Source organism: Eriocheir sinensis, chromosome 23 (assembly GCF_024679095.1).
Source record: "Eriocheir sinensis breed Jianghai 21 chromosome 23, ASM2467909v1, whole genome shotgun sequence".
Taxonomy (NCBI): domain Eukaryota; kingdom Metazoa; phylum Arthropoda; class Malacostraca; order Decapoda; family Varunidae; genus Eriocheir; species Eriocheir sinensis.
Window position 1 is genome coordinate 5,304,191 of NC_066531.1, and position 25,643 is coordinate 5,329,833.

Consider the following 25,643-nt stretch of genomic DNA (forward strand, 5'->3'; position numbering starts at 1 on the left):
TCGATCGTCTCGTAAGCCATTCACGGCACCATATTGTTCTGGGTCTTCTTGCTCGTGGCTGGGGTGGCACGGGAGGTTGCTGTAGACGTCTTCTTCGCAGCAGCAATGCAGCAGCCACCATCAGGATTCCTGCCATCAGTACTTGAGCCTCTTGTCTGTAGTTTTCTTCCTCCATCTTCCCTGCTTGCCAGTCTAGCTTTGAGTGACTTGATCATCATTCCCCACCCTTTATATACCGCTTGGGAGGCGCTGCAAATATTGGACGCATCCTCACAACACCCCGTGACATATCGTGACAGTACATCGGCAACAACCTCGTAATTAATTAAAATGCCTGTGCGACCCCTCAAAACGGGTCGTCGGGTTGGGCCACACCTCGTGTGCACGTCGCGATGACCTCGTGCCCACGTCGTGATCACCTCGTGTCACGTCTCGCAACACCTCGTGCCCAGATCGGGCTCACCTCGTGCCACATCGCCACACCCTTGCGCGCAATGTACCCGACGTCTCTGTTTCTGTACTGTTTCTACTCGCGGTGTGGCGCGCACTGACCTCGTGCCACGTCGTGCCCAAAAAGTGCGCGTGTGGCAACCCGCGCGCGAAAAAGTATTCCATGCTAATAAGGTGGGTTTAAGGTGGGTTTACATTTACGACTTTTCGTGTGGCGATGTGCTTACGACCTCAAATCGGCACAAATCGTAGGGATTTGTGCCGAAATATCCGTTTTTATGTGCGATGTGTGACGATCATGGGATGACGTCGTAACTTGTGTGGCGACCTTATACCGAGACGTTACGACTTTTGTAGCGACGTCTGACGACTTCATGTGGCGACAGTCAGACTTCATGTGGCGACGTCGGTTTGGAAGTGTGACGACGTCGCCACATTTTTACGACATCATTGCGACGCTGTGACGACCATGTGACGACTACTACGACTTTTTCGACCTAGGTGACGACTTATGTGACGACCTCGGAATATTTCGGGAGGGACTTCCTTCAGTAGTATATATATGGGGTCTTTGCCCTTTGCAAATCACAATCCTCCTGACCTCACAAGAAGATGGACGAGAACAACAAGTACCTGGCTGGCTTCCTCCTTGCAATTGCTGCCCTGTTGCTGCTGCAGCGTCTCGTGCGCCGCCCCCGTCAAGCACCTCCTAGACGAAGAAGAAGACATAGAGCACTGTGGGCCCGGCAATGGCTTCTAAGAAGAGAACTGTATGGCGACTACGACAATCTGCTTTGGGAACTCCACAGAGAAGATCGAAAAGGCTTCAAGACGTTCATAAGAATAACAGCGACCTTCTTCGAGGAGATGGTAGAAGATCACACCAGCGGTCATCAAGCAGGACACAAAATTTCGAAAGCCTCTTCCAGTTGGACTCAAATTAGCTGTGACACTGAGGTTCCTGGCAACCGGCAACTCGTACACCAGCCTTGGCTTCAGTTTCCGCACTTCTACGAGTGCCATCTCCCTGTTTGTACCTCTCGTCTGCCAAGCCTTGATAGACGCATACAAGCCTGAGGTCATGAGGTGCCCCACAACACCTGAGGAGTGGAATGAGGTTGCCCCCCAATTTAGCACAAGATGGAACTATCATAATTGTGGAGGCGCGCTGGATGGTAAGCACGTTGGCATCAGGACGCCAGACAACGCCGGTTCCCAGTACTTCAACTACAAGTTCCACAGCGTGATACTCCTGGCCCTTGCTGATGCCCAGTACAGATTCCTGTATGTTGACGTAGGCGCTGAGGTGGAGCTGGTGATGCTGGGACTTGGTCTAGATGCAACCTTCTCATTGCCATCGAGAAGAGTAGAATTGGATTTCCGCGAGGCAACAAGCTTCCCAACGACAACATCCAAGTCCCGTTCCACATCATTGGAGACGACGCCTTTTCCCTCAAGACGTGGCTGATGAAACCCTTCGCACACCTGTCCCAGGTTCACCATCCCGTGCTCGTCGTGTGGTGGAGAATGCCTTCGGCCTCCTGCAGATGAGGTGGAGAATTTTCGGGACAACCATTAATCTGCGACCCACAGTTGTCCGCGTCATCACCCTCTGTGCATGTGTTCTGCACAATCTAATACTCCAACACCAACCACCCGTACTTCACCACATCGACCGGGAAGATCAGAACTACAACTTGGTCCCGGGGTCATGGAAAGAACAGGAAAACCTCATGCAACGACTCATCGCGGAGCAGGGCAAGAACCCATCAAGAGAAGCTAAGGGCCTACGAAACTACCTCGCCCACTACTACTCTTCTGAAGCTGGATCTGTGCCATGGCAGGAACGACAGATTTATCCGAGAGGGAGACCAGCACATGTATAAATCCCTAATGTAATGTAATTAACTAATTATGTAATAAAAATATGTTTATCACTATTGTTTAATACTCCCCCACTTTTTTTTTTTTTTTTGCAAACCGGAGGCAGACCAATGGCCCATAAATTAGGCGATACCTCCGATGAAAATGATAGAAACCCAAAATCAAGTAACAAAAAGCAAAAGCAATTTCAACGCCATATTCATGAACGGAGTAAATCGAGGTGCCTGGACACATCTTTCTTGAAGGAGAGTAAATCATAGGCAGGGGGAAAGACAGAAAGAGGAAGAGAGTTCCAGAGTCTGCCTGTTGTATTAATGAAGGACTGAGAGTAACGATTAATTCTAGTATTAGAGAGTTGAACAGAAAAAGGATAATAATTTTAAGTAGACTACAAGTAATAATAACGTAAGTATACATATAAAAAAATAGAATAGGTTAAATAGAGAAAAAAGTTGGATTATTAAATGAAAAGTTACATGTATACGAAAAAATATAATAATTATATAATAAAGTAATAAAATAACTATAACAACAGAGGTCCCGCGTTCGATTCCCGGCAGTTCCACACTGGGATTTTTACACAACCATCATACCCGCATGCAGTTTGTGCTTGCCATTGAGTTGACGCCGCATGTCATAAAAGTACCCTCGTTAACACAACCACCCACACATGATCTCTATGACTTGTGTCGGGTGTTAACATCGTAGTGGTGGCATGTAAAAGGTGTGAATGAGGATTCCGGGCCTCGATGTAGGCCAGGTAGGCCTTTGCCTGGAATCAAGAAGCATAACAAAAAATAAAAAATAAAATAAACATTATTTATGTTATTGTCTAGGTAGGTTATTTATTTTTTATTAGAAAAAGCTTTGTTTGTCTTTATTGTCTAGGTTATTTATCTTTTTATTATAGAAACATTTGTCTTTATTGTCTAGGTTATATATTTCATTTATTCTTTCAATATTCTATGTCATTACTTTTAGACTTTTCATAAGTATTCCACATTATTTATATTTTTATTATTATTATTATTAATTATTATTATTTTTATTATTTCTATTATTATTATTATTATTATTATTATTATTATTATTATTATTATTAATATTATTATCATTATTAGATATTAATATTATAATATGTTTATTTGTTATTTTATTATTCTTACTCTCTTTCTTTTATTTCATTTCTTTTAATAATTTACTATTCTTATTCTCTTTCTTTTATTTCATTTATTTTAATACTTTATTATTCTTATTCTCTTTCTTTTATTTCATTTCTTTTAATACTTTATTATTCTTATTCTCTTTCTTTTATTCCATTTCTTTTAATACTTTATTTTTTCATTTACATTCTTATATTCTAAGTTAAAGGAAGGAAAGACAAAACCAAGTTGAATTTTATACATTTATATTAAAAAAGAAATTACATTTCATTTATTTATAATTCCTTTTACATATTTATTAAGTCTCCTCTGCAACATCGGCTACTTTTGGGGTGTTGAGGCTGCTGCTGGGTGAGAGGAACTGCTCCTGGGTCGTCATCTGTGGAGTGAGTGGTGGCAGTGTGTCTATTTGCTGCAGGAAGGACTTGGATGGAGAAGACACTGTTTGGACGTTCGTAGAGGTCGAGGCACCAACAGCAACGTACCCAAGCGACTGGGGTGGATACTGTTGGAGTGGCTGCAGGCTGTGAGGAGGGCCCACAGGAGGTGGCCCATATGTAGGTTGGTAGCCGCTGGTTGAAGGAATAGCATAGGGCATGGTGTGCTGAGGCATTGACTGGTATCCGGCTGGTGACGGTGTCATGGGTTTTGGTGGTATGGGCATCCACTGGGCAAAAGTGGCAGGAGTTGCAGGTCTTGTTGTAGGTGGAGGCTGGACAGGTTGAGGCTGGGCAGGTGTTGGGGCAGACTTTCTCTTCGCCACGAACCTCTGGATGACAGACTGCACCTGGATCATGGCTTCGTCCAGGTCGTCCGGGTGCACATTCGCCATCTTGTAGGCCACCAATTTGGAGAAAGTTTCTATTTCAGTGCCACACCACGATGCTTGCTGTTGCGGCTGCTGCTGGGTCAATGCTGCCGCCCGCTCAATCAAGTTACTGATGACTCTGGTGTCCTCAGGTTCTGGGTCATTGGTGGCGTCCTTTGGTGATGTGACATCTCCCATGCGCCTCTTCTTCAGAACCTTCCGGCGCTGGATGGAAGCAGCTGACAAGCCCGAAGCGTCACTGTTGGAGGATGACTCGTGGCCTGAGGAGAATCGTTGGGATGATGTCGTTGTTGCGTGGGCTATGTGGCCCTTGAAGAAACCCCAAGTATTCATGATGTCCTCCTCCCGTGCAGTCCGTGCTCTTGCCTCAGCACCGCTCTTCATTTCCATGGCCTCTATTTTGCCGAAGGTCCTCTTCTGTTCAAAGTACTTGCGGCACTGTAGGTGGGTAGCGCTGGGGAACAAGCTTGCACACTGCTGCCACAAGTCCAATTTTGTGCGGTGGTTCGAATACTCTCTGTGCCTCTTATCGTAGAGGCAGGGGTGTTCCTTGATAAAATCCACCAGGGTTTGAACTTGTTCCTCAGTGAACTTGTAGTCCTCGATGTTCTTGTGGGACACACGGTACTGCTTCTTGGGTTGTGGTGGGGGTGGAGGACCTTCACTAGTGCTTGCTTGTTCAGGTTGCACAAGTACATTGGGTTCTTCTTGTTGCTGGCTTTCGGTTCCTGATGTACACTCCTCGTCAGGGGTGACTTCCATGACTTGCTGCTGTTGTCCGGTAGTCTTCTTGCGTGGCTGAGTGGAGCGTGGCATGCTGGTTGCTGGCTGGTTTTTCTTTGGAGAGGTGTTTTCAGGCTGGTGGTCAGTGGAAGAATGAATGGCAAGTGTTCTTCGTAGCGCCTTATATATACATGGCAGCCCTCGGTCTGGGTGATCGCAAGTCAAGGCGGGGTCCCCACCTCATCGTCACATGGTCGCCACATGGTCGCCACATGGTCGTAATGCGATCGGAGACGTCGTCACACTCGTCACGTCGCCACACAAGGTCGCAATTTTTTTTGACAAAGTCGCCACAAATCGCCACATCTCGTCACACGTCGTAACATCACGTCGCCACAGAAGTCGTCACATCGTCACATGCTCGTCATAACGTCGTCACATTTCGTAAGTGTTACGACTGTGCCGACTTTCTGACGATGTCTGACGATTTTTGCGATGTCCTGCAGACTTGTTACGACATTGTGTAACGACTAGTGACGACATCGTCAGTCGCTCGCAAGTCGCACCAAGTTTTCAAAATTTTCTGAAAACTTGTGCCGACCTACGACTTCCAAACAGAATTTGTGACGATTCTACAGACCTCCCACAGACCCCCTGCCTATCTCTGCCTACTTGTGCCGATTTCTGCCGACATCACGTCGTCACATAGTCTGTACATGTGCCTTCGGCAAAATAGAGGCCATGGAAATGAAGAGCGGTGCTGAGGCAAGAGCACGGACTGCACGGGAGGAGGACATCATGAATACTTGGGGTTTCTTCAAGGGCCACATAGCCCACGCAACAACGACATCATCCCAACGATTCTCCTCAGGCCACGAGTCATCCTCCAACAGTGACGCTTCGGGCTTGTCAGCTGCTTCCATCCAGCGCCGGAAGGTTCTGAAGAAGAGGCGCATGGGAGATGTCACATCACCAAAGGACGCCACCAATGACCCAGAACCTGAGGACACCAGAGTCATCAGTAACTTGATTGAGCGGGCGGCAGCATTGACCCAGCAGCAGCCGCAACAGCAAGCATCGTGGTGTGGCACTGAAATAGAAACTTTCTCCAAATTGGTGGCCTACAAGATGGCGAATGTGCACCCGGACGACCTGGACGAAGCCATGATCCAGGTGCAGTCTGTCATCCAGAGGTTCGTGGCGAAGAGAAAGTCTGCCCCAACACCTGCCCAGCCTCAACCTGTCCAGCCTCCACCTACAACAAGACCTGCAACTCCTGCCACTTTTGCCCAGTGGATGCCCATACCACCAAAACCCATGACACCGTCACCAGCCGGATACCAGTCAATGCCTCAGCACACCATGCCCTATGCTATTCCTTCAACCAGCGGCTACCAACCTACATATGGGCCACCTCCTGTGGGCCCTCCTCAGCCTGCAGCCACTCCAACAGTATCCACCCCAGTCGCTTGGGTACGTTGCTGTTGGTGCCTCGACCTCTACGAACGTCCAAACAGTGTCTTCTCCATCCAAGTCCTTCCTGCAGCAAATAGACACACTGCCACCACTCACTCCACAGATGACGACCCAGGAGCAGTTCCTCTCACCCAGCAGCAGCCTCAACACCCCAAAAGTAGCCGATGTTGCAGAGGAGACTTAATAAATATGTAAAAGGAATTATAAATAAATGAAATGTAATTTCTTTTTTAATATAAATGTATAAAATTCAACTTGGTTTTGTCTTTCCTTCCTTTAACTTAGAATATAAGAATGTAAATGAAAAAATAAAGTATTAAAAGAAATGGAATAAAAGAAAGAGAATAAGAATAATAAAGTATTAAAAGAAATGAAATAAAAGAAAGAGAATAAGAATAATAAAGTATTAAAATAAATGAAATAAAAGAAAGAGAATAAGAATAGTAAATTATTAAAAGAAATGAAATAAAAGAAAGAGAGTAAGAATAATAAAATAACAAATAAACATATTATAATATTAATATCTAATAATGATAATAATATTAATAATAATAATAATCATAATAATAATAATAATAATAATAATAATAATAGAAATAATAAAAATAATAATAATTAATAATAATAATAATAAAAATATAAATAATGTGGAATACTTATGAAAAGTCTAAAAGTAATGACATAGAATATTGAAAGAATAAATGAAATATATAACCTAGACAATAAAGACAAATGTTTCTATAATAAAAAAATAAATAACCTAGACAATAAAGACAAACAAAGCTTTTTCTAATAAAAAATAAATAACCTACCTAGACAATAACATAAATAATGTTTATTTTATTTTTTATTTTTTGTTATGCTTCTTGATTCCAGGCAAAGGCCTACCTGGCCTACATCGAGGCCCGGAATCCTAATTCACACCTTTTACATGCCACCACTACGATGTTAACACCCGACACAAGTCATAGAGATCATGTGTGGGTGGTTGTGTTAACGAGGATACTTTTATGACATGCGGCGTCAACTCAATGGCAAGCACAAACTGCATGCGGGTATGATGGTTGTGTAAAAATCCCAGTGTGGAACTGCCGGGAATCGAACGCGGGACCTCTGTTGTTATAGTTATTTTATTACTTTATTATATAATTATTATATTTTTTCGTATACATGTAACTTTTCATTTAATAATCCAACTTTTTTCTCTATTTAACCTATTCTATTTTTTTATATGTATACTTACGTTATTATTACTTGTAGTCTACTTAAAATTATTATCCTTTTTCTGTTCAACTCTCTAATACTAGAATTAATCGTTACTCTCAGTCCTTCATTAATACAACAGGCAGACTCTGGAACTCTCTTCCTCTTTCTGTCTTTCCCCCTGCCTATGATTTACTCTCCTTCAAGAAAGATGTGTCCAGGCACCTCGATTTACTCCGTTCATGAATATGGCTTTGAAATTGCTTTTGCTTTTTGTTACTTCTTGATTTTGGGTTTCTATCATTTTCATCGGAGGTATCGCCTAATTTATGGGCCTTTGGTCTGCCTCCGGATTGCAAAAAAAAAAAAAAGTGGGGGAGTATTAAACAATAGTGATAAACATATTTTTATTACATAATTAGTTAATTACATTACATTAGGGATTTATACATGTGCTGGTCTCCCTCTCGGATAAATCTGTCGTTCCTGCCATGGCACAGATCCAGCTTCAGAAGAGTAGTAGGGCGAGGTAGTTTCGTAGGCCCTTAGCTTCTCTTGATGGGTTCTTGCCTGCTCCGCGATGAGTCGTTGCATGAGGTTTTCCTGTTCTTTCCATGACCCCGGGACCAAGTTGTAGTTCTGATCTTCCCGGTCGATGTGGTGAAGTACGGGTGGTTGGTGTTGGAGTATTAGATTGTGCAGAACACATGCACAGAGGGTGATGACGCGGACAACTGTGGGTCGCAGATTAATGGTTGTCCCGAAAATTCTCCACCTCATCTGCAGGAGGCCGAAGGCATTCTCCACCACACGACGAGCACGGGACAACCGGTAGTTGAATACTCTCTCATGGTGAACCTGGGACAGGTGTGCGAAGGGTTTCATCAGCCACGTCTTGAGGGAAAAGGCGTCGTCTCCAATGATGTGGAACGGGACTTGGATGTTGTCGTTGGGAAGCTTGTTGCCTCGCGGAAATCCAATTCTACTCTTCTCGATGGCAATGAGAAGGTTGCATCTAGACCAAGTCCCAGCATCACCAGCTCCACCCTCAGCGCCTACGTCAACATACAGGAATCTGTACTGGGCATCAGCAAGGGCCAGGAGTATCACGCTGTGGAACTTCTTGTAGTTGAAGTACTGGGAACCGGCGTTGTCTGGCTTCCTGATGCCAACGTGCTTATCATCCAGCGCGCCTCCACAATTATGATAGTTCCATCTTGTGCTAAATTGGGGGGCAACCTCATTCCACTCCTCAGGTGTTGTGGGGCACCTCATGACCTCAGGCTTGTATGCGTCTATCAAGGCTTGGCAGACGAGAGGTACAAACAGGGAGATGGCACTCGTAGAAGTGCGGAAACTGAAGCCAAGGCTGGTGTACGAGTTGCCGGTTGCCAGGAACCTCAGTGTCACAGCTAATTTGAGTCCAACTGGAAGAGGCTTTCGAAATTTTGTGTCCTGCTTGATGACCGCTAGTGTGATCTTCTCTACCATCTCCTCGAAGAAGGTCGCTGTTATTCTTATGAACGTCTTGAAGCCTTTTCGATCTTCTCTGTGGAGTTCCCAAAGCAGATTGTCGTAGTCGCCATACAGTTCTCTTCTTAGAAGCCATTGCCGGGCCCACAGTGCTCTATGTCTTCTTCTTCGTCTAGGAGGTGCTTGACGGGGGCGGCGCACGAGACGCTGCAGCAGCAACAGGGCAGCAATTGCAAGGAGGAAGCCAGCCAGGTACTTGTTGTTCTCGTCCATCTTCTTTTGAGGTCAGGAGGATTGTGATTTGCAAAGGGCAAAGACCCCATATATATACTACTGAAGGAAGTCCCTCCCGAAATATTCCGAGGTCGTCACATAAGTCGTCACCTAGGTCGAAAAAGTCGTAGTAGTCGTCACATGGTCGTCACAGCGTCGCAATGATGTCGTAAAAATGTGGCGACGTCGTCACACTTCCAAACCGACGTCGCCACATGAAGTCTGACTGTCGCCACATGAAGTCGTCAGACGTCGCTACAAAAGTCGTAACGTCTCGGTATAAGGTCGCCACACAAGTTACGACGTCATCCCATGATCGTCACACATCGCACATAAAAACGGATATTTCGGCACAAATCCCTACGATTTGTGCCGATTTGAGGTCGTAAGCACATCGCCACACGAAAAGTCGTAAATGTAAACCCACCTTAAACTTTCACGACAAGAGTCGGGAAGGGTCTGGACCAACCGTCATTTCTGGTTGAGGTCTGAGGGAGGTCGGGATAGTCGGCAAGACTGTCGTCAACAGTCTTGGCTTGTCCTGAGACAGTCGTGACGACTGTCAGGGCAATTTTTCAATTTTTTACCGTTTTACCGTCGTGACGAGTCTTCGTTTAATGAAGGACGTTCGTGACGACTGTCGGCTCAGAAATATTGGCTAACACTGCCACCATCAGGAAATTTATATTTTCATTCTGCAATCACAAACACAACTACTTCTGGGCAGGGTTACATTTCACTGGCACAAATTTAGGAGCCGCACAGCACGCACGCACTCCTGCTGCCTTTCTCTTGGGTTGAATGACACAACTAGGGTTGCCACCAGGGCTCCCACAAAGGCAAATCAGTAATTCCCTGGACTCGTGCTGAAAAATCCCTAGATTGGACAAAAAGTTCCTAGTTTAAAAATATTGACATCCACTTTACCTCCCCCAAAAAAAATTACGAAATAATAGGAAAAATTTGCTTTTAAGTATATCAGAAGTCTACTTTTTATCATAATACAGACAATACACTTTTCTTTACCCTTTTGACAATGATTTCCCTCGAAACAAAAAAGAACTTGTAACATAATGTTTGAGTTTTTCTTGTGATGATTAAATTTTCATCATGTTCTTAATAAAATACTAAAATGAAATAAATAAATGAGATCCCTTAGCAGCTGAGATAGACGAGTGATTTTCATCAAGCAGTATAACATATAAACAAAGACTAAACTAAAATCAATAAATAACTGAAAATCCTGAGCATTAGCTGTTAACATTTCCAGTCAAGAAACTACGAAAAAATACACTGGCAGTTCATATTCTTGCTTTTCCAGCATAAATTTCACTAGTAACAAATACAGTAATTTAAGAAAACACTTTCATACAAAATGTAGGTGTTACTTGTGTACTTTACGCTTTGGTATACATACTATATTATTGGCATAAGTAAAGTTCAATCATATTCTCAACAAAATGATAAAATGAAAAAAAGAGATTCCTTAGCAGCTGAGATAGACTAGAGTGCTTTCCATCACGTTCTATCTTCTATAAAAATTATTGATAGACTAAACTAAAGTCAATAAATAGCAGAATCCTGAGATATTGCAGTCTGACATTTCCTCGGTCAACACAATATAAAAAATAAACACTTGAGAGTTCATACTTTTCCTTTTCCCAGCAAAACTTGCAGTGTTAAAAAATACAGTAAAAAAAACACACAAAAAGTATATGTTGCTTATTTTTTACTTTACACTTAATAAGCATTATTATGATTGTAGTGCTTTTGCAATGATCTCATGAGCTTTAGTGTCTGTTGCATTGCTTTTGACATTTTGCATAAGCTTTAACAACCTTAATTGGGTGATCATGTACACTTAGTTTATTAGCAGTTAACCCAGTTGAGGCCATACCTAGTTTTCCATGGAGTAGTCCCACAATGCTTTCCCTTTTCAGTGAGTTTCTGTGATCATTCTTAATTGCTTTCAGAGTGCTAAAAAGTTTGTTCAACTGGAACATTTGCACAAGGTAGTGACATCATGCACCCAATAACTATGCAGCTTTCTGTATTTCAACTCACCTCTTATGTTCTTTTTGGTTCAGTCTTTCTCTCCAGCTGGAAATCCCTAAATTGTCACTAAAGGCGACCAGAATTCCCCAGAAAATCTCCCAAAAATCCCCAGATTATCACTAAATGCATGAAAAAGTCCCAATCGGGGGACAAAATCCCCAAAAGTGGAAGCCCTGGTTGCCACCCTGAGGTCAGAAAAATGTGGAATGCAACATCTCACTCTCCAATACGGAATGGATCCATATTTAAAGGAACGGGTGGCAACCCTAAAATTTCTCGAGCATGCAATGAGTGCCAGCCGCAACACGTTGCTGGTGAAGGTAAGAGGGAGGGGGAGGGACGTTACGTCGTGTATTTTACACGTATTTTGGGACGAACCGTGACAAATTTTACTGAGTGGTTTTGTGATTAACCGGAAAAGGCGCTCACTACAATTTTAAGATACTGAATTGTATCAGCTTGACCATTCAGATAACAAAATATGGAACCAATGCGCTCGTATTGGTTCAAAACAGAACGCTACATTTCATTCTCGAATACAGAGCGATTCCGTATTTTAAGGATGGGTGACAACCCACAGCGGAGTCTCGGCCCATCACAGCCTATATACCCCAGGTCCCATGAATTCGGCGACAACGATATGACTGCCGCCAAGACAGTCGCGAAGACCGTCGGGAAGAACGTCGGCCAACTCCTTGGCAACTGTCGGCCAGCTAGTCGGCCAATCAGTTGAAAGACAATCTGCAAAGTGTCGTCAAGACCGTCTACGACTATCGGCCAATCGGTTGGCAGATTCGTGGTTGTCGTAAACATGGCTCCGTTGAAAAAAAATGACCGTCGATACTCATCTTGAGACTAGTTGGCAGCATGACGCTGCCAACTAGTCTATATATATATATATATATATATATATATATATATATATATATATATATATATATATATATATATATATATATATATATATATATTTACTAGGTAGATATAGCCTGACTGCATGTCATGAGTAATGCTATTATTGTTATATTATTATACCGCAATTATGTTACTTTCTCTGGATTTGTGGGAGGCTTCCAGTGGTTAGATGTGTTTTATGTGTTTAACCTTTCTGTATACATACTGGAATGAACCAAGGTTGTAGCCCTACTGCCGTTCTTTAAAAGCGATGTGATCATGTTTTTCTTCCAAACTCATTGTTTTAGCACGCACGTTGACTTCCATCAATAATGATTTACATTGAGTCATTGGTTTGTAGGGGGAAAGAGTGGGTGAATATAATTATCTTGGTCTAACTTATACTGTTTATTATACCGCTATTCGCAGCAATATCTTTCTCTGCTCCGATTGCAACGCTGCCTCGTTCAAAAATCATAACACCGACGCGGCCGCCACGTTTACCAGCCGGAGTTTCAAATCATGTCCTTTTGTGGTGATAAAGAGGACACAGCCTGGTGTGAAGCTATATTTATTACGGAAGGATGCCGGCCGGGGGTACGTGATATATATATATATATAAATAATGATAATGTGGAAATTATCATTTTCACGCTGGCAGCTGCTCTGAACTTGCTAACTGCATGGCTCCCCTCCTCCCGCGGCAAGAGGCCGAATGCCCAACACTCGGCAGCTCCAGATTCTTCCCCATTACCACCTGTCAGCCTCGTCCATGTAGCTATCCAGTCTACTCTTAAAACAAGCTATCGTCCCTGCACTCACTATGTTATTGCTGAGTCTATTCCATTCCCCCACCACCCTATTACTAAACCAATGCCTGCCCATTTCCCTCCTAAATCTATACTTTTCTAATTTAAGTAAATTACTGCATGTTCTATCTTGCCAAACATCTTCTGCAAAAGTTAACCAGCATCTCCACTCTTCCATCCCTTACACTGATAAACTCTGGAGCAGCATTCCATCGTCTGCATTTCCTCCTGCCTATAATATGACCGTCAAGAAGAGTGTATCAAGACTCTACTTTTGTCTGCTTGCGAGTGGTGACTAGTGGGGCTTTTTTTTCTAGTACGCTTTGTTGCCCTTGAGCTGTCTCCTTTGTTGAAAGAAAATAATAATTAAATAAATAGAAGTTGGCCGCCAATGCTTCCAACACATTTTGGTGCCATATCTACAAGTGGCTGGTGACTGTAAGTATCACAGCAACCTGCATGCATCTATGCCATTCCTATCACGGTGCATGGAGCAAGCTTCACATAACACTCGGACAGAGACAGTTTAATTATGGTTATATATCAGGCTCAGTTTATTGCTCAGTCTATTAGGTGCAGTGCTGTTAATACTGTTAGTGGTCGTATTAGTACAATTAATGTATTTATTTTCATTAATTTATCAATATTTATTTATTATATTCTTAGTGTTTGAAAATTCCAATACTAGTATTAGGATAAACTAAAATATCAGAAATATATTTATACTCATTAATTATTATTGCTTTTCTTATTATTGCTTCCTTCAATGTCCTGGCACTTTGACATCTAGTGCTTTTCCGTCTAGCAGCCAAAATTGTGGTCTTTCTGAATGTGTATACCCTAAGTCTTCATTGGTGTAACTAGCTATTTAACATAAAAATCTGCATCTCTCTCCCTTCTCACCCAGTTGTCCCCGTACATCCTTTCAGTATCCAAAGAATTTCAATTTACATCTTGTAATCACTTAACTAATGCAGTGCAATCCTCATCTCTGTATTTTACCGTGTGGACATACTCTTTCCTTCCATGTTCCGCTGTCGTACGTTATTCCACATCTAACACAACCACATCCCAACAGATCCGAACACGTCCGATATCATCCAAGAGAATGTGGCAGCTGAAGGGGAGAGTAAAAGAAAGAGGCCACGGGTGAAGACATTTAGCCACCCCCTGAAGTACATGGCAGCATCCAACCCTCTTGGTGAGCTGCAGGAATGTGTTCCCCATTGCAGTGCACCAGCTCCATGTACTGATTTTGGTATGAATACTTCATCTAGTGTTTGTTGATTGTTGTGTTATTAATCTAATTATGACTTCACAAAATAGACTGTACAAGTCATTTAACACTTGCCCTGCTCAACATCACTTTTAAGTTGTAGAATTCCTTCATATGGATGCTGATTTATGTATCCTGAAATGATTGGATATTGATTGTCTTAACATTTTTTTTTGTCCATGATCACTGAACCATGTTACGGTATGTCTTTGGGTGCAGATCCAGGAAATGAGTTTTTGGGAGGACGTCAGACTTTTTTCGGGTGGAAGGAGCATTAGTATTACCGATTAGCCATTCTCGGCAGTCCTGGTCTTGAAAAACTGGTGGAGTGACCTAAATCAATGGGTATAACGGCCTGGACTTTGTGCCAAAGCATTGTTTTAGCCGCAGCGCGCTTTTGAGCTAGTTTTCCTGTATCACTCAGTACCATAGGGGGGGCCCGGGCCCCCTGGGCCTCCCCTTGGATCCACCAATGTAGCTATGTCTTGTAATATATCTATGCTTTACAGTCTGATGGTGCATCCTTCTAGGTTGTCAAGTTTTAGTAGCTACTCATGAGAAGTATTCCATATAATGATCATTGATTTCCAGATGCTTTTCACTAAAAAAAAAAGTGTCGTGAAACCTGCCGCAAATAATAATCAGCTGTAGTCAACCCTTGCTTTAAAGAACCAATATGGAGGAAGGGGGTGGTGTTATATCCAAAAATCTTTTACATCTGAAGTATCCAACCTTTTTGTGTATAATAAACCTTGTTTGTTACATGAACTTAAAAGTTCACAATTTCAATACATGATTCTTTTTTCAATGTATTTGATGATTAATCCTGACATGTATTTCCATTATCAGTAGGTAATATATAGTAACAAGACAATAATACACATTATAACAAGGTAATATATAGTAACAAGACAATAATACACATTATAACAATGTATATATTATAGCCGAATGAGTGCACGAGATCATTTACCTCATCAGTGACGCCAAGTCCGGGAGTCCTTCACTAAATTCTTTGCCCGAATTTGTGACACCAAGTATAATAACTAGTTTTAGTGACCATTTGCATCCATTTTTCAGTTTGATTAAAAAATTGCCTCTCAACAGGGTGTGAACTTGATGGGGTTGTAGGAAACTCGACTCGGCCATCAAGCTCACCACAATATAGTAAGGAACCTCTTGTTCTCAGTGATAATTTATCCTCTTTAGTTACTATTCCATGTTGCTTTAATCACAACTAATGTGTTGGAAACATTACAGCTTAATAACATACTTCACATCTCTGCATACAAATTAAGTTCAATATTTAACTGTTACACCAGTAGGCTTCATATCTTCAAAAAAAGGTATGTAAAAAGGTTGACATTTTGAATGATATATTTAAACTCTTTATTATGTTTCTATGGCTGTAGTACCGTTACGATTAGTCGAATGATCAGCATATGGGTCACTACTGGTAATGGAGGCTTACCAGTGGTGACGTATGTGCCTGCCCGACTACCATCAAGGGCATGGCTGAGCCTCCCCACGTGTTTGCCGTGCGTGGCGTCCCGTACACTCCCCGCGCCCTCTCGTCTGGGAGTTGAGTCCACCGCGGGGCAGGGTGTATTTCCCTTCGGTGGACAACACGCTCCTTTGGCGGGAGGGTTGGGGTAAGACGGGTGGTCTTGTGTGGCCCCGCTCTATCAATCGGCTGGTCATGCGTTGGCTAGGGTCAAGTGGCTGTTGTCTGGTGGGCACCGCAATGGTCCCGCGGCTGCCGCCTCACACCAGGCAGCTGCCACGTATACTTCCCCCACTACCCCTGAGGCTGCTGTGAGCTGTTGCTCCAGCATTAGCCTCCCCATGTTGGGCTCCGTGGTGGGTGGGGGGTGGGCCAAGTGAAATAATTGTCACCTTTTATGGCATCTAAATCCCCGAATTTACCTCGGCCTACATCCCTACCTGACCTCCGACCGTCCCTGAAACCTCTTCTCGGCCTTCGCTCATCGCCACCCTGGAGCCGTTTCAGGCTCCGAGTGGCACTAAAGGGGCATCTGCCTCTTCTTTCTTAATCCCCAGACCCGGTGGCTCCCGGACCAAGAGCCGGAAGCAGGGACCAAAGAATGTGCCAGTCTCGCAGAGTTCTCAAGTTGAGGTCCTGCCCGGTCTATTTGAATCTGTATCCTATGACAAATACATCACCGTAAAGTCCCTAGATGGTCGATCTGTTAATGATCTCGACATTTTCGAAGTCCACCGTGAACTTGTCAAGACTTGCGGCAGAGAGCCGAAGATGCTTCCGCAGGAGATGGCAGCCTTCTTGTGGAAGTCTCTTCTCCTGAAGAGAGTGAAAGACTCCGTGCCCTCACCTCAGTTCCTGGGCTGCAGTATCATGTGCCCCCATGCTACCATGAACCAATCGCGCGGCGTGGTATTTTCAAGAGACCTCCTTCGTTACTCGGAGGAGCGCCTGGTTAAGGAACTCGAGGAGTATGACGTTGTTGCGGTGAGGCGTGTCCACAAGAAAGAAGAAGGAGCACTGACACCCACACCCACACTATTCATAACTTTTAATCGGCTAGAGCTCCCTAGAACTGTAAAATTGGCATGGTTAAACCTCCACGTGAAACCATATGTCCCAAACCCCAGACGTTGTTTCCATTGCCAGTTATATGGACATGTGACTCGGACATGCCGCCGCCTGCAGAATGGTCTCCTAAAGTATGCGTCACCTGCGGTAGGGATGACCATGGTGAGGAGTGCCAGGCCCTGTTCGGTGCTACCACTGTGCCGAGCCCCATCCAGCTTCATCGAAAGAGTGTGATCGCCTTAGATTTGAGAGAGGTGCTTACCATTCGAAATAAAGAGAAATTGTCTTTTGTAGAGGCAAAGCGACTCGCCCTTACCAGGCTGTCTAGTCCTGGTAGAACCTATGCCTCAGTTCTCCAGTCACACGCTCAACGCCGTCTCAAAACCTCCCAGGATATGTCGTGCTCTGCAGCTCCCGTCGTTTCTGTGTCGACGCCTTTACCTGAAATCACACCAAATCGTGTCCCGCTCCGAACAGAGCCACAACAACAGAAACGTTCACGCAGTGAGGAGTCTCTCGATGAGACTCCCCCTACCAAGCTGCAAACTCCGGCGCCAGTTGTAGGATCGCCGGAGGTACCCCGGGCGTCGGCTGCTGCCGCCGCCCCTGCGCCAGCTGCTCCGGCTGTCTGTGGGCCGGAGTCTGCTGGTGCTCAGGCTTGCGGTGCGTCGCTGCCGGCGCCCGTGGCCTCAACCTCCGGAGAGTCTTCTCCGGGGACCTCCTCTGCTTCCTCCTCCTCTGCTGCTACCTCAGAGTGGCGGACGGTTGGGAGAGGCGGGAGAGGGAAGACGCCGGCAGCAGTCGCGGGCAGGAGGGTAGTTGAATGCCCCCAGCCTGCCAATCGGTCTGCGGTACATAGGGGAGAGTGGGGCACGTTGAACATAGGGGCACATTGAACCATTGGATTTTTCAGGAATAGTTTGTCTCCCAATCAGCAGATGTCTCTTGTGTACAACGCTCTTCAGAAGCTCCACTCAAGCACCAGTTGAGTGGCAGCCTTCATTGAGGGAGGACCTGCTGGTTGTTGTTTTTTAATATTTGACCTACTTTGTTCATCTGTTGAGGTAAGTACCAAACCTTCTAACACTTTCCACATAACTGATGCTTATGATCAAATTATTCGAGTGAGTTACGTGGTAAGTGAAGTTTATTACAGGATACCAAACAAATTTGAATTCAACTTTGCTATTCTCTGAAACACATGTTTTTGTAATGGCTGGAAATGGGGCACTTTGAACCATTAAAATAGGGGCACATTGAAATATGGTTCAATGTGCCCCACAATACTGTTCAATGTACCCCATAGCATTGTAATTGATTTGTTCTTATTTATAGGCCTACTGTTATGATTTTCATTATTATTATTATTAATATTGTTATTATTATTGTGAAAATTATTATTATTATTATTATTATTATTATTATTATTATTATTATTATTATTATTAGATAATGATGTCAACAATGATGGAGATGTGGGTAATCCTCAAGGTTACAATCCTCCTTCAACTTCAAAAGCTTCTACAACGAGCACTAACAGAGACCACTGTCAAGAAGAGGGGCTAGAACATCAGATAAGTTTTGAAGAGTTGACTAATTTGAGACCATTACCAAAGCGAAAAACATCCAATCAATCTTCAAGCCAAGCTTCCAAAAAGAAAATTGCAGGGGCCAAAATAATTACTAGCACCCCAGAGAAAAATGTTGCATTGATGAAAATGGAAGAGAAGTTACAAAAGTTACGAAAAGCACAGAAAAAAATAGTTGTTGAGGATGAAAGTTCAGATGATGAAGTGGAAAACATATCAATGCATGGGGAATCAAGTGAATATGAAGAGGATTTTGCTGATGATCAGACAGATGATCAGTCAAGAAAAGACCCAGAGGATGAAGACTATGTTCTTATCAAATTGAAGCTTGAAAATTCAGAGAATAAATGGGTATTTTATGTTGGCCAAATAAAAGAAAGGATTAAGGATGAAGAAGAAACATGTTATGATGTTGATTTTTACCGACAGTCTAAGAAGTTACCTGGAAGGTTCATCAAACCAGCTAATGAGGATAGAGCAAAAGTCATGAAAAATGAAATAGTTATGTGTCTGCCCAAACCTATCACTACTGGTGGTACCAAGCGAGTGCAGTCAATGTTGAAGTTTCCTCTAAACTTGGAGGAATATAAATGTCACTAGATTTCTTTTATATAATTTCTTGAAGAGTTAGTTGTCTTTAGCACTTACAATTATGTGATATGACTAGTCCAGTCAGGTAGGCAAGTGCGGCTTACATTATGAGTCATTCATACCAAGAAGAGTATTAGATTTATTTGTCTTAGCACTTATTATTTTGTGATACTAGTCCAGTCAGGTAGGCAAATGCTGCTTACATTATGAGTCATTCATACCAAGGAGAGTAGGTATTATAGCGTTTATTTTACATGTTTACCTTCTACATTAAGCATGTACGATTATAATAAAAAGGAACTTTATATTTTGTATACATCAAAAGAGGGAGAAAATATGTGTATTCTGAATGAATTATTAAAATATTTTTATTTCTAGACTTTGTTTTTTATTTTGCCTTCATTATTAAAGTTTAAAGACATGGTTCAATCTACCCCATAGCATGGTTCAATGTACCCCGCCTATGGGGCAGTTTGAACCATTTTAGAAAAAAAATAATCTGCCAAATTTTCCACTATGAAAACAAGATATATCAATCATTCCTATTGTCAACTTTGGGTAGAAGGATGAAGATGAATATCGCATGGGAGAAACATAAGTTTAGCCGAAAGATATTTGCCTATGACCAGATATGTCCTAAACCTGTTCAACGTGCCCCACTCTCCCCTATGGTCTCGCAACCAGCTACAGCTCGGACCAAGGGTCCTTTAATGAAGGGTGATGGCCCCTTTAAAAGGAACCCAGTAGGTGCAGGGCGATTCCTCTCCGGAAGAGCCCCAAAGCACCTCACTAAGTAATCATCTTCAATATCGTACAGTGGAACTGCCGTGGCCTGCGTGCCAATTGGGAAGAGTTGCTCAGTCTTATAGCCCGTTATTCCCCAGTATGCATTTGCATTCAGGAGACCATGGTAGGAGAAAGTACTCCTTTTGGGCCTCCTGGTTACCATATTTTATATTCTTATCCTCTACAAGACCAAGGGAATCGTGGCGGCAGTGCCATACTGGTCCGCCGTGATATCCCTTTCTCACGCGTAAGGTTGTCAGCTCCCTTCCAGGCGGTCAGCATCCAGCTCTTTCTCCCACGACAGTACACAGTTTGCAGCTTATACCTTCCTCCAAGCGCTCATGTAGAGAGGAGGGATCTTGATAACTTGATCGCTGATCTTCCTGCCCCTTTCCTCTTACTAGGCGATGTGAATGGCCGTCATCCACTGTGGGGAGACTGCACCACTAACCCTCGAGGCGTGATGCTGGCATCTGTGGTAGAAGATGAGGAACTGGGAGTTCTTAATTCTGGAGATATGACGCACTTCCATAGCCAAACGGGTATTTTTACGGCTATCGATGTGTCTTTGTGTTCTTTTAATATTATTTTAGATTTCAACTGGAAGGTTTTACCGAACTTGCATGGAAGTGACCACTTCGTCAGCCAAGGGCGAACCACGCACTCGCCTCCCACGCTGGCGTATAGATAAAGCAGACTGGCAACTCTTCAAACAGCTAAGTTCCACTGCACGGTCATTAGATGACTTCAGCAGCACTGGCGAAGCGGTGGCATATTTTACTACCTTACTACACTCGGCAGCCATATTAGCAGTTCCAAAGACGTCTGGTCACTTTTCCAGACGTCCCATGCCTTGGTGGACCCCTGAGTGCGCCGCTTCTGGGAAGGCAAAACGAGCCGCTTTCTCACGCCTCTGCCGACATCGTGGAGATCCACATTACTTAGAAGCCTTCAAACGGGCGCGTGCCCATGCCCGACGGGTCCTTAAAGAGGCCCGTCGTGCTTCGTGGAAGGCATACGTATCCACCCTAAACAAGGAGACGTCCCTAGCGCAGGTATGGAAACGAGTGAGGAAAATCTCTGGGAAATATACCGTCCCTTCCCCTCCTGTCCTGTCAGAAGCAGGCAGGAACGTGGCCGAACCTATTGCAGTTGCTCAAGTCCTTGCCCAACATTTTACAAATGTATCTAGGAAAGACACTACATCTCCTTCGGGACGCCATCGTCGGCGCTTGGAGTCTGCTGGCCTCAGTTTTGCTTCTAATAACGGCGAGTCGTATAATGCCCCTTTTTCTAGTCTTGAACTTCGTTCAGCTCTAAACCAGTGCCATGACTCGTCACCAGGTCCCGATGACATCCCATACTCCTTTTTACGTCATATTCTGACGAATCACTTATGTTTTATTGTCTCTTTTAATAGAATTTGGTATACCGGTGATTATCCGTCTTCCTGGAGCGTTGCCGTTATTATTGCAATCCCTAAGCCTGGAAAGGACCACCGGCAACAAATTACCGTCCCATATCACTCACTTCATGCCTTTGCAAGGTTATGGAGAAGATGGTGAATGGGCGGCTCATGTGGTACTTAGAGAAAGGGAATATTTTATCACAAGTACAATATGGTTTTCGCAAAATGCGATCCACCTCAGACGCCCTTCTATCTTTGGAGTCATCTATATGTGAGGCCTTCGCCTCCAACCAACACCAAGTTACAGTGTTCTTTGATTTGGAAAAAGCGTATGACACTGCCTGGCGTCATGGCAGCTTACTTTCCTCCATGAGTTTGGTCTTCGTGGCCGGCTCCTGATTTTATCAAACAGTTTTATCGAATCGTTTCTTGAGGGTGAGGGTTGGAGACAAGCACTCTGATGCTCTTCTTTAGAAGATGGTGTGCCGCAAGGGAGTATTCTCAGTGTTACTCTCTTCGCCGTGGCCATCAACAGCGTTATTAGTGTACTACCAGAAGGAGTCCGAGGGAGTTTGTATGTCGATGACCTGTCCATCTCAGTCTCTGGATCCAGGATGTCACTGATAGAACGAAAATTACAGCTGGCACTTAACAGGATATCCACGTGGGCTGAAACTCAAGGTTTTCGGTTCTCCCAAACTAAGACTGTGGCCATGCACTTCTGCCGTATTCATGGAGTCCACCCGGACCCAGACCTATACTTCTACGGTCGCAGAATCTCATGTGTGGAGGAGACCCGATTTCTTGGGCTGATATTCGATGCAAGGCTGACCTGGGTCCCTCACCTCTGGTATATTAAGGCAACTTGTTTGAAGGCAATTAACCTCCTTAGAGTTTTAGCCCATACCTCTTGGGGTGCGGATCGCCAGACCCTCCTCATGTTGCACAGATCACTTATACTTCCGAAACTGGAGTATGGGTGCGAGATATATTCATCTGCGTCGGATGCTCGTCTCCGTATGTTGGACTCTGTGCATCATGCTGGGGTCCGTCTTGCAACAGGAGCCTTTAGGTCATGTCCGATTGCTAGTATGTTAGTGGATGCCGGCATGCATTCCTTGGACCTGCGCCGGAGGTCTTTAATGCTGAGATGCTGGTATCGGACTCACCGCCTTCCAGATTCTGTGCCTTGTGTTACCGCCTCCCAAGATTCTCGCTCTCGCGTGTATGACGCTCGGCCGAGTTTCCCTAAACCTTTTGGATATAGGGTGCAGTCACTTATGGCAGCCTGGGGAGTTCCTCCATTCACTGTTTGTCCCCACCGCATCCCGAGGGTGGGCTATTGGCAGTTTCCCAGCGTAGAAGTGTGTAGACCTATAACGGACCAAAAGAGCTCCCTCCCCTGTTACGCAGCACAGTCCTTATTTTTAGAGCACTTCTCTTCTCACGAGGGCTCTGTTCCCGTCTATACGGATGGGTCTAAGTCGGACACTGGAGCAGGCTTCAGTGTCGTCTTTCCCACCTTCTGCCGGGGCGTTAGCCTTCCTAGAGTGGCGTCAGTCTTTACGGCTGAAACTTCCGCTATCTTACTAGCTCTCAAAATTATGTTTAGTCTCCCCCAGAACTCCTTTACTGTTTATAGCGACTCTCGTAGCGCACTGGCTGCTATAGCGGCCCGTGATTACTGTCATCCCCTTATTTTATCGATTTTAGAATGGCTTTACTTATTAAACCGTCGAGGTAGTCGGGTGGCCTTTTGCTGGGTCCCGGCCCATGTAGGGGTTCAGGGAACGAGCAGGCCGATCGGCTGGCCAAGGCGGCGGCTACCCGGCCTGTCCCTGCTGCTGCACCTCACCTTCGCCCACTTCCCTGCAAAGACTTGTACCCTAACATCCGAGCCACCGCTGATAGCGTGTGCCAGGCCAGATGGGAGGATATGACTGCCACCACCAAGATGGGGGAAGTCACGACCAGGGCAAGACGTCCGTGGTCTTACTCCCACATAAAGTGTCGCAAAACGGAAACCGTTCTGGCCCGCCTGAGGACGGGTCACACACGCCACACAAGGCTTCCTCATGTCTCGGGGTGTGCAGCCTTACTGCGACGACTGCTTGGTCCCCATGACTGTCCGGCACTTGCTGGTCGAGTGCCCCAGTCTGCAGGACCTGCGTGAGCAGTTCCTCTCCCGGTGTCATGTAAATGGAAATTTTTCCCTCTCCCTAATGCTGGGGGAAAAGGTGCTCACCCCGGGATATGACGTCATGGGGTATTTGCGGGAGGTGGGCGTTCTCCATCTCCTGTAGTCTTTTAAACGCTGAAGTTATTCTAATGGACCATTTTAGAACACTTTTTAATACCCCTCAACATACTTTGGTCCATGGATAGATTTTTCTAAACTAAGGTTATTTTACTAATTTGCTTTCCATTTTATTACGCACTCCGGCGCCATATGACCCAAGATGTTGCGGCGCCACGAAGGAAATCCCAAATCAATCAATCAATCAATCAGCATATGGGTCTTATGTTTTTGATAGCATAGGTTCAAATTTTGCCATAGGCTGGCAATTGATAGTAAGAGTAGCGTCCACAGACACCTGCCTGTTTCTTGTTTATCCTGTTCCACTTTAAACCATGACTGGCCAATCTTTGAAGAGGTAGCATAACCTTGAAGTGCCACTAACAAACCTTTGTCCATTCTGATGATGTGATCCTTTTTTTTTCCCCACCTGCCTATAGCGCCGGTAGGTTTTCTTCAGGGGCCTGGCGGTCGGCCCAGGCCCGTCATGATGCAGGCAATTTTTTTTATAGTGGCGCCATTTAGTATTGGCTCATACTGCTGCCCGGAACTCATTCTTGATTCACTTGGATGGTTTAGCAGGGCTTAGGTACGACTAACATTGCAGAAACAGGGAATTTTTAGAGTGTTAGTGTGTTAACACATTGACAAATGTTTTAGTATGGACTGAACATCAAAGATATATATGGTAAATGGGTGCTTGTAGATCTTGACATTATATCTGTCAAGAGTCTCCAGTTGTATCCTCTCCCCCATCTCCTGAAAATATTACTCTTGTCAGGCAATCTAAGTGAAGCCTTTCATCGAAGCTGGCGTGTCCTTATAGCACTGAAAATAATGCAATTACATGCACATATTTTATTATTTGAATTGTGATTAATTGTGATTAAATATTTTTTCATGTATTTTCAGACATAAAAAGTGAAAATTGCTGCACACAACAGTCTGTCGTCTGCACCGGGAGGCAAGGCAGCTCAAAGCCCAGGCTGTTACAACTCCTGGGCAGTTTTTGCCCAGAGCCAGCAGTTTTTTACATCCAGTAGGGATGGATTTTTTCTGAGGTCAGGTTCAACATGCTGCAAGATGCCAAGATCTAAGCCTAGTAGGAGATATGGGTTACAAGAGAGGAGGTTTGCTCTGGCCTTATACTATCAAAGTCCAAATGCTAATAGATTTATAAGCACAGTATTTCACTTGCCTTCAGTTTCAACACTTCACTCATGACTCAGGGGTATTTCAGTACATGTTGGCTGGAGCAAACAGACTCTGACAGCCCTGCAGCAAAGAGCACAGGCTTTGTCAAAAAAAGAGAAACTTCGTGGGATTTGCCATTATTTAGTATTTCTCTTGTTACGCTAATAATTTTTTTCCATATACTTTGCCAAATATTGCAAGTAATGCACCATTGTTGGTCTTGCCTGTTATAAATCAGATCTTGTTCAATTAAGAAGCTTTGGGTGTCTGCCACTTTCCAGTTGTAATGCAAGGATTCATTTATCTTCCCTGCCAGATATCACATGTAATGCACCATTGTTGGTTTTGCCTGTTATAAATCAGATCTTGTTCAGTTAACAAGCTTTAGGTGTCTGCCACTTTCCAATTGTAATGCAAGGAATCCCCTGCCAGATATCGCATGTAATGCACCATTGTTGGTCTTGCCTGTTATAAATCAGATATTGTTCAGCTCACAAGCTTTGAATATCTGCCATTGTTTATTTCAGGTGAAATGCTTGGAAGCATTTGTTCTCTTCCCTACCCAACAGTATGCAATGCTTTATTGTGGATTTTGCCTGTTATATTTAATCTTGTTCAGGTAACAAGCTTTCGGTGTCTGCCTCACCTAATAATGTGCTGCAGTGACACTTGGCTTGGTTTCATAATGTGAAATACAGC

General features: G+C 44.1%; 1 protein-coding gene and 1 long non-coding RNA gene across 2 annotated transcripts; one reads left to right on the top strand and one right to left on the bottom strand.

Annotated features, from left to right (window-relative positions):
* Nucleotides 1–7,465: 7,465 nt before the first annotated feature.
* Nucleotides 7,466–9,219, bottom strand: LOC127002554 (uncharacterized). The gene is made up of 2 exons (XM_050868637.1): nucleotides 8,299–9,219; nucleotides 7,466–7,570 (listed from the first exon to the last, which is right to left on the bottom strand). Exons 1-2 carry the CDS (start codon nucleotides 9,217–9,219, stop codon nucleotides 7,466–7,468), a joined length of 1,026 nt encoding a protein of 341 aa, XP_050724594.1.
* Nucleotides 9,220–14,367: 5,148 nt separating this feature from the next.
* LOC127002604 (uncharacterized) lies at nucleotides 14,368–25,443 on the top strand. Its single transcript, XR_007756333.1, has 3 exons — nucleotides 14,368–14,490; nucleotides 15,616–15,675; nucleotides 24,663–25,443. It is a non-coding gene; the product is annotated as an uncharacterized LOC127002604 (long non-coding RNA).
* Nucleotides 25,444–25,643: the final 200 nt, after the last annotated feature.

Coding starts and splice junctions, on each gene's coding strand:
- LOC127002554 (XM_050868637.1), bottom strand. CDS start 9,219: ATGGTAGAGAAGATCACACTAGCGGTCATCAAGCAGGACACAAAATTT. Junction 7,571..8,298: donor AACGACTCATCGCGGAGCAG/GCAAGAACCCAT, acceptor ACCCGCATGCAG/TTTGTGCTTGCCATTGAGTT.